This window comes from Phragmites australis, chromosome 2, assembly GCF_958298935.1.
Source record: "Phragmites australis chromosome 2, lpPhrAust1.1, whole genome shotgun sequence".
In the NCBI taxonomy this organism is placed as follows: Eukaryota; Viridiplantae; Streptophyta; class Magnoliopsida; order Poales; family Poaceae; genus Phragmites; species Phragmites australis.
Window position 1 is genome coordinate 9,959,538 of NC_084922.1, and position 9,131 is coordinate 9,968,668.

Consider the following 9,131-nt stretch of genomic DNA (forward strand, 5'->3'; position numbering starts at 1 on the left):
AGCACCTGCAACCTTTCAAGGAGTGATGAACTCTGTTTTGGCACCTTTATTAAGGAAATGTGTAGTTGTTTTTATTGATGATATATTGATCTATAGTAAGGAATGGGAGGAGCATTTACAGCATATCCAGCAAGTGTTCAAGATTTTGCTCAGTCATCATCTGCAAGTAAAACTCTCCAAGTGCTCCTTTGCTCAAAGCCAAATATCATATTTGGGTCACATTATAAGCTCAGCTGGGGTGGCTACTGATCCAAACAAGGTGGAGGCTGTCAGAAATTGGCCAGTTCCTATTTATGTGAAAAATGTTAGAAGTTTCTTGGGAATGGTTGGTTATTATCGGAAATTCATAAGAAATTTTGGACTTATCAGCAGACCCCTGACTTCTCTTCTTAAGAAGGGAGTTCAATTTGTCTGGACTTCTGAAACTGAGGCTGCTTTCCAAGCATTGAAGGGAGCCCTGATCTCTGCCCCAGTTTTGGCATTGCCTGACTTCACCAAACAGTTTGTCCTTGAGACAGATGCCTCTGACAAGGGAGTTGGAGCTGTTTTGCAGCAGGAAAGCCACCCTTTAGCTTTTGTTAGCAAGGCATTGGGTGTAAGGACACAAGGTCTATCAACTTATGAAAAAGATTGCCTAGCTATCCTTATAGCAATTGATCAATGGAGGCCATATTTGCAACAAAGTGAATTTCTAATCAAAACAGATCAGAAAAGCTTAACACACTTGGATGATCAACGTTTGAATACCCCTTGGCAGCACAAGGCTTTCACTAAGCTTATAGGGCTGCAGTACAAAATTTGTTACAAGAAGGGAGTGGAAAACAAAGTGGCTGATGCACTGTCTAGAGTTTCCTATGATCATCCAACAGAATTAGCAGCAATTTCTATAGCACAACCTGTCTGGCTGAATAAGGTGGTGGAAGGTTACCAACTGGACCATGCTGCTCGCAAACTTTTGGCTGAATTAGCGGTAATCGGAGTGGTTGGTCACTACACTCTAAAGGATGGGCTTATTAGGTATAAGGGCAGGATTTGGGTTGCAAACAATATTGAGATTCACGCTAAAATTATGCAAGCTCTTCATACAAGTGCAATTGGTGGGCATTCAGGCTATGAGGTCACATACAAAAGGATCAAAAATCTGTTTGCTTGTACAGAATGAAACAGGCTGTAAAGGATTTTGTGGCTAGGTGTACTGTTTGCCAACAAGCCAAGACAGAAAGGGTAGCCTATCCTGGTCTGTTATCACCTTTACCTGTACCTGAGGGAGCTTGGCAAGTAGTCACCATGGATTTTATTGAAGGCCTCCCGAAATCATCTGCTTTTAATTGCATTTTGGTGGTGGTGGATAAGTTTTCGAGGTATTCTCATTTCATTCCCCTAGCACACCCTTTTACTGCTCTCCAAGTAGCTGTGATTTACATGAATAATGTTTTCAAGCTCCATGGTCTCCCGGGTGCCATAATTTCCGATAGAGATAAAATTTTCACAAGTACAGTTTGGCAAGAGTTGTTTAAGCTCACTGGGACAGACTTGAGAATGAGCACATCTTATCATCCACAAATGGATGGCCAAACCGAGAGGGTTAATCAGTGTTTAGAAGCATATTTGAGGTGTTTTCTGCATGCTTATCCTACAAAATGGGCTCAGTGGCTTTCTTTGGCTGAATTCTGGTATAATACCAGTTATCACTCAGTCCTGAACAAGACACCATTTGAAGTGCTTTATGGACATGAGCCCAGGCATTTGGGAATAGATCGTGTGGAAGCCTGTCAAGTACCTGATCTAAAGCTTTGGTTGAAGGAAAGATCAATGATGACACAGTTGTTACACCAACATCTCATGAGAGCCCAGCAAAGAATGAAACATCAAGCTGACAAGAATAGATCAGAAAGGACCTTTGTTGTTGGTGATAGAGTTTATCTGAAGCTTCAACCATATGTGCAGACTTCAGTGGCCAACAGAGCTTGTCATAAACTCTCCTTCAGATATTTTGGGCCTTATCAGATTGTTGAGAAGATTGGTGCAGTAGCATATAAACTTCAACTTCCTGCAAATTGTGCTGTGCACCATGTCTTCCATGTTTCTCAACTTAAGAAGGCTGTTGGTTTTTCTACTCAAGTAAGTTCAGAGTTACCTGTTCTTCCTTCTACGCTTTAGGTACCTCAACAAGTGCTAGATCGCCGTCTGCATCAACATCGTGGTCGTGCGGTACCTCAAGTTCTCATCAAATGGTCTTCCTGGCCTGCTTCCATGTCGACCTGGGAAGATGAAGAAGTTCTTCTTCAACAATTCCCTCGAGCTTCGGCTTGGGGACAAGCCGTTTCCGAAGAAAAGGGGGTTGTCACCGTCCCTGGCGACATCACTGAAGAAGCATCAGAGAAGGAGTGCGCAGATTCTGCAGAAATGGCTCAAGAGAAGCTGGTACCAAAAACTGAAGGAAAGCGGAGACTTGAAAGGCGTGTTCGTAAGCCCAGCTTCAGGGTGTTTGGGTCGGTTTGGGCCAACTGAGAGAAGGCCTTGTAATAGGTTAGGCCGGCCCATGGCTGGTTCTTTACTTTCTGAGATAAACATGTATCATCTTCTTGCGGGGGAAGGCAGAAAAGAATAGAACGAGGACCTCATCGGAGGGGAGAGAGAGCACGACTCGCCGCCGTGTCTCAGGATAATCCAGATACAATCCAATTAATATAGTGGGTGGTAACACCTTCCTGGCAGTACACGATTTCTTATCGTAGCATATGGATCGCTTCTTCATTATTCCATGCAAACCTGGAACTACGGCCCAGTCACGTGGTTGCTTGGCCCAGCCCAAAAACTGTTAAAAAGCTGGGCCTTGCATGTGTAAACACAGGTCCGCTTTTACCTGGAGTCCATCTTTTGGAGGTCGAAATTTCGCGTGCACATCGGAACGCGTAGATGGCCAGTAGTCAGTGGCGATGAGCTAGCGTTTGTTCGCACGCCAAAAACTGAACAAACAAAAGCTGCTCAGCTTAAAGTATAGTTGCTTGAAGACTTTTCGAGATATTCAAACACTGCTATATTAAGAAATGTACAGACGTGACGATCAAGAAGGTACGCGAGTTAATAAATTAAAGGGTCGATTTGTTGGATATATAAAGCTACACACAAGAACAATTGATGGTTGGGTACGTTGTATCGTAGCACCTCCTCCTCCATCCGATCATCGATCCCTTCGAATGACACGGTTGAATTCGTGTGTGAGAGAGCCAGGCAGATCGAGAACTGAAAGATGGATCAGTTAGTTCGTGTTGCGCTGGCAGCGGGTGATGGCGGAGCAGCCGCGGCGGTAGGGGTTGGCGGGCTTCTGCGACGCGCAGTTGGTGTAGTAGGACTTGCCGCGCTGGTTGCACGGCACCTGGTCCGCGCGCAGCGCCGCGTAGCTGATGTACCGGTTCGTCGGCTGCCGCTGCGCCAGCGTCCGGCGCAGAGCCTCGCTCGCGCCGCCGCCCAGCCCGAGCTCCTCGTCCTCGTCCACGCCGCACTCGCCCACGGCAGCACCCAAGCACGCCACCTTGCTGCCGCCCGAGCGTGCCACCAGGGCGTCCAGCCCGCCAAAGTCAACGGCGCCCGAGGAGGCCGGGACGGCGAGGCACGCGACCGCCGTCGCGGCCACGAGGAGCGCGAGCACGGCGACGCCCAGACTGGCCATGTCGATCGAGTTCCTGTTCTGCGCTGAGGGTGATTGGTTTCTTGAGGTTTACGTCTCTGGTGTGGAGCTCAGCTAGCTAGGCTAGGATGGATCCCTCCCTGCCTTCTTCTCTCTTTGAAGGGGAGGAGGAGGGGAGATGAAGAGCGGGGACAGGCATGGGGATTTGGAGGGGAAGGCGCCGGACGGGAGAGGAATCAGGGGAGCCGCGCGTTGGGATGACCGGTGCGCCCGCGCGTTGCGGTCTCCATCTGCCTCGGTGTTCGCGTTAATTCCTGCATGCATTTGTGCATGCATGGCTTGCATCCGCTGGTGCGCGCCCAAGCCTAATTGTGGGGGTGCCGGTGACTCTGACTCTCTGTTGTGCATAGCCTGCTTCAAGGTATTGTATAACTATATAGTGTTACCTCTGGTCATACGAAAATAAGGGGAAGTTTCGAATATTAACAAGCTCTTCAAAACACAATTTTGACAACGACGCCTGCCAACTGATTTGAAATGTTGGTGTTAATCTCGGGCTAATCAACGCTCGTTTTCTAAGGGAGTTTAACTCCACTACATGCCCTGATCGGAGGCTTCAAAACCAACTCGTGGTTTTGGTCTCCTGTGGTCCAGCGCAATATAAAAGGGGAGCCATCCGTCTCATGCGATCCAACAATTGGCTGAGATAGGTTTAACCTCAACAAACCCTACTCCCTCGTTGGATCTAGTGTTGCAGGCCACGGGAAGGCCGACGCTTTCCTTGCAGGACGATGACCGGCGATCTCCAACACTCCACTGTGACTTCAACGAGTTCCTTTACCACGCTGGCGTCCACTACGTCAACCTCATCATCAAGCCAGCGATCGACTACACCAACGTACACCAACCGTATCCTCCTCACCGATCAACCCTAGATGGCATCTCCGAATGCCGGTATGTCTACATGTGGGGAACTGTCCAAACAATATTCTAATTAATCACTAAGTCGATCACTGACATGATCATGACATCAGCAATTAAACAAAATACCGCTTCGGTAGTCCCGGTACGTGTTTTGTGCCTAAGGATCGGAACATATGCCTTCCAACATATACATCACAACATAACTTAATAAAGAGCGAGTAATAAATATTTATATTACAAGTATTAAGCATGCAACTGATTTTAATAATTTACAACAAAAACAAGCTAGGAGGAGACAAAACCCCTCAACTTTTAACCACAAAAGAACTACGCAGCGGAAAATTAAACTTATAAATGACAAAAGAGAACGGCGCCGCATGCCCTTAGGCACCGTCTCAAAAAGGCCACTTTCAGAGTAGGATGAACTACTCTTGCCCGCCACCCTGATCGGTAGGCACGAAGTAGCCAAAGACAGTCTCTTCCCCAGCAGCAGGAGTACCTGAAAGCACAGGCATGAGTACGAAGGTACTCGCAAGACTTAAACCATATAGAGCACATATACATAGCTCGACACCAAGGATTATGCATTGATCATTAGCAAGGATGAACCATAAGTTAGGTAAAACATATGCACTAAGCATCCTAGACATATGTGTGAGTGACTGAAACTTAACTAACACATATAAAAATACTCTGCGACTAACAACTAAACAAGTATAACTGTAACTAACATGGGTATCAATAAGTAACAAGAACCAACATCACAATCTCCCACATACCGAACCACAAACCATACTCAAAACTCTACGACCGATGCAGATGGACAGAAGCATGCTCATGACCGAGAGCGCGGCAGTTCAAACTGTTTATACACCTTGCAGGGGATACTCCTGGACCCACACGACACGAGGACCATTCGGCTTGTGCCACAGGCTAAAATGCACACAAAGGGGTACTCGTGATAACCTTTTCCAACCAGCCCCAACCGTTTGGATCATGCATCGCTCGGCGCGGCGGTACTTGAACTACTCTTGGAGCAAACTAGTACCGCTACAAGCCCGCCCGCTCACACCGTCGATGTCCACGCCAAAAAGGTCACAACTGCGAAGGTATTTGGCTCGCGTTACCATTAGATCGGCATGTGGTGAGTATGGTAAGTGCTAAAGCCAACAATACCAACGATCGGTGCTTAACCGGCGCAAAGCGATCTACGGTGTCTGTTTTACTCTACCAACCTACCCAGGGGAACTCCACATCTGGGCAGGACAAAACACCTCCTAGCACCACCCACACCTCATCTCATACTCACCATTCATACAACCATCTTAATCTCAATAAGTGTATGTAATCATAAGAAGGTCCTATGCTCGCGAACAACGGGATGTGCCGTCGTTCGACTTCTACCGAATGACCTAAGCATGGCTAAGCATATAAGTCGAACTCATACCTAGACATCGACAACATCTCAGGGCTACAAGGAATGTAAATACACAAGTATTCAAAGAAGAAGAATGCAATCGGCATAGGTTCTACCCATTGGTACCCGACATTGACTCACTAAACATGCATAAGCATATTTCATCAATTTTGAACTTATCCAATTACACAAGAGGGATCAATATGCTTAGTTACTTGCCTGGATGCACTGGCTCAAATAGGTGGGGCACCTCGGGATCGCCCTCGACCTCCGGGATTGACGGATCGGTGATATCTAAAAAGGATTAACGCGTGCAATGCAAATGAGTAGGAATGAAGTGCAAAAAGGTATGCCACAAAGCTTAACAACATGCTAGAGGTACAAGATATGCGAATCAACACAATACTAAATGATCTAAATGAAATTCAGAAAATAACAGCCATCCGAAGTATCCGGGTTGGTTCGGAGTATCTGGGTTTGGACCGTCCGGGTGAACCTCCGGAAGAGGCGCTCGGTTACTATCTTTTTACTTGACTGGCCCGGAGTATTCGGGTGAATCCGGAATATCCGAGTTCCGGAGTATCAGGGCCATCCTCCGGTGAAGGCTCTCGGTTAGCCACTACACTAACTTAACCCGGAATCTCTGGGTTGGTTCAGACTATCCGGGATGTTCCAGACACTCCGAGTGAGACTCCGAACGAAGCTATTGGCTACTCGATAACGTAGCTATCCGGAGCCTCTGGGTTTGACCGGATTATCCGAGTTATACAGACTTGGGTTCTTCACGACTTTTCGCTCGGGTGATTTGACTCACTTTACAAATCTGTGCTACACAAACGTGCATATGCCCCATCTAAAAGATTCTAAACCAATCTCGCACCCTAAACCCTAACCAATTTTGAACACAATTCAACGGTCTATTTCTACTGAACCCGGAGTCTCCGGGTGAGTTCGGAATATCCGGGTCAGCCCAAAAAAGCTATTCTCAAGTGGATTTTTGGTTAATTCGAGTTGTGATCTTTTCCAAGCCTAAAGGGTACATGTTATGGATAGTCCAAGGGTCCTGGAACTTACTCATCAACTAGCAACACGACTCTAGAGCTCATTTTCGATAAAAACTCTATTTTTGCTCCAAAAAGCTCAAGAACACCAAGAACTTCAAGAACTACTTAATTCTTCCATGAAAATAAAAATAGATTGGATAGATGAGTAGCTCATGAGCTAGAGAATGCAATGGTACCACATGCATACCTTGAATCCTGCACTTGAGCTCGGATTTTAGGAGAAAAGAGAGAGTGAGCTTGAGTGGGAGAGTGAGAGGGGAGCTGCAGCAGCAGCAGCGCGGGTGGGGACGTGGGGAGTGAGAGGAGGAGGAGAGAGAGAGGGCAGGTGGGGGGGCTGCCCACTTGAGAGAGGGAGTGGGTGAGGTGTGGGGTCCACGTGTTAGGGAAAGGAGTCCGTCTAGACTATGAATTCAACTCCTTTCTCTCCCGAATTTCCTTCTCTCATCTAATTGACCTTTAACAAAGTGCATTAGTGTTCCGAATTACCATTACATAAAATTAAACATAACACTTAAGAAGCATGATTATTCTTAAATGCATGATTAAGAATTTGGGACGTGACACTACACGCTTCCGCAATCAAGATGTGTCTATTTTAGGGCTGATGATAATCTAAGATGAACCTAAGTGCATAACAATGGTATCAGAGCCAAATTAGCCCTAATCAGATCTAATTAGGCTTAATTAAGGCTTAGTCATGTTTGGATGATGCCAATTTGTGAATAATTAGGCTTAATCATATTAATTAGTGGCTAGTTGCTATGATTATTCTCGGTTTGAGTGTTTTAGTTTCGGATTAGATGCAATTATGCCTACTTTTTGCTTCAATTCATGATTAATGTTGATGAACACCGTCCCACATATGTTCAATTCGGATTGGATTAATGTGAATTAGTCTCAAAGTAATAATGTTCTAGCACTTTATGCCTCGGATTAATGCAATTTCATGCACACATATTCATGAATTAGGAGTTTCGGTTTGGATTATGTGTTTTTCATGTATGTATGTGTGCTTGTGTGTTATTTTGGGACTCAGGATTGGATTATTGGGCTCAGTCAGGGTCGTTTTGGTCTTGGACAGAAGCAAGAAGGAAGAGAATCAAGCAAATAAGTGAAACCCCCCAAATTCCCGAATTCCCTAACCCCCAATCCTAGAACCCTAATCCTTAAATCTTGAATCAAGCTCAAGAACTAGAAGAAGAAGGGGATACTCACATGTTCTTGTACATGCGGTCGATGTTGTCATTGCCAGAGCCGCTGCAGAGCTCCTCCTTTCATCTTCATTGCGCACGAACACCTTAGCCTAGCGTGTGCCATGATCCTTGCTGGCGTATCACCTCATCTCATCGCGTTTATGCGCTGTCACCTTCACGAGCACCACCGTGAAGCAGCTCGATGGGGCCACGTGCAATTTCCATCATGTGTGTGCGTCAGCGAGCAGGCTTGAGGTGGTGCCACTCTGCAGTCCTGGCGCATCCCTTCTCTGCGGTGGCCGCTTCTCTCTTCCCTCGCCAACGGCTAGCAGCCCAGCTTCACCACCGCCACTCTTGTCTCTTAAGTTCTCTTCTCTTGTAGCATGGTGAAATCGGAAGAGGAGAGGGAGATTGAGCTAGGGTTAGGGTTACAGGTGGGCGCCGTCTTTTGTCTCACCGAAAACGGCAATAGATTGCTTGATCTGGATGGACGGCAATAGTCATCAGGCTGGTGTGTGTGAAGGAGGGCCGGCGGGGCATGCTAGGCCGCGCTAATAGACCGAGTGTGCGCGAGGCGCTGTGGGCCGCCGCACTTAGGCACTAATGGGCCGGCCGGATTTATGGACCGTTTCTGGCACTATTCTTTCTTAACATCTTCCAGTGAATTTTTAATGTTCCCTTTTAAGCACTTGAATTAATGATGTTTATAGACCAAATAAATGATATTTAATGTATAAAGTTATGATTGATTCTCCGATCAAATTGGAACCAACGGGAAAAAAATGGAAAATTTTACGACCAAATTTATGTATGTTCATAATTACTTTGTGACCAAAGCTGACTGTAATAATGCGCCATTTTACGTGATCTTTTCTGTTTTCTATCCAACGGTGATGCGGATT

The 9,131-nt window shown here is 46.3% G+C and overlaps 1 protein-coding gene across 1 annotated transcript; it reads right to left on the reverse strand.

Moving 5' to 3' along the window:
* Positions 1 to 3,177: 3,177 nt before the first annotated feature.
* On the reverse strand, positions 3,178 to 3,787 carry LOC133909849 (rapid alkalinization factor-like). The gene has a single exon (XM_062352395.1). The coding sequence runs from the start codon at positions 3,671 to 3,673 to the stop codon at positions 3,263 to 3,265; it is 411 nt and encodes a 136-aa protein (XP_062208379.1). The 5' UTR covers positions 3,674 to 3,787; the 3' UTR covers positions 3,178 to 3,262.
* Between the last annotated feature and the right edge of the window lie 5,344 nt (positions 3,788 to 9,131).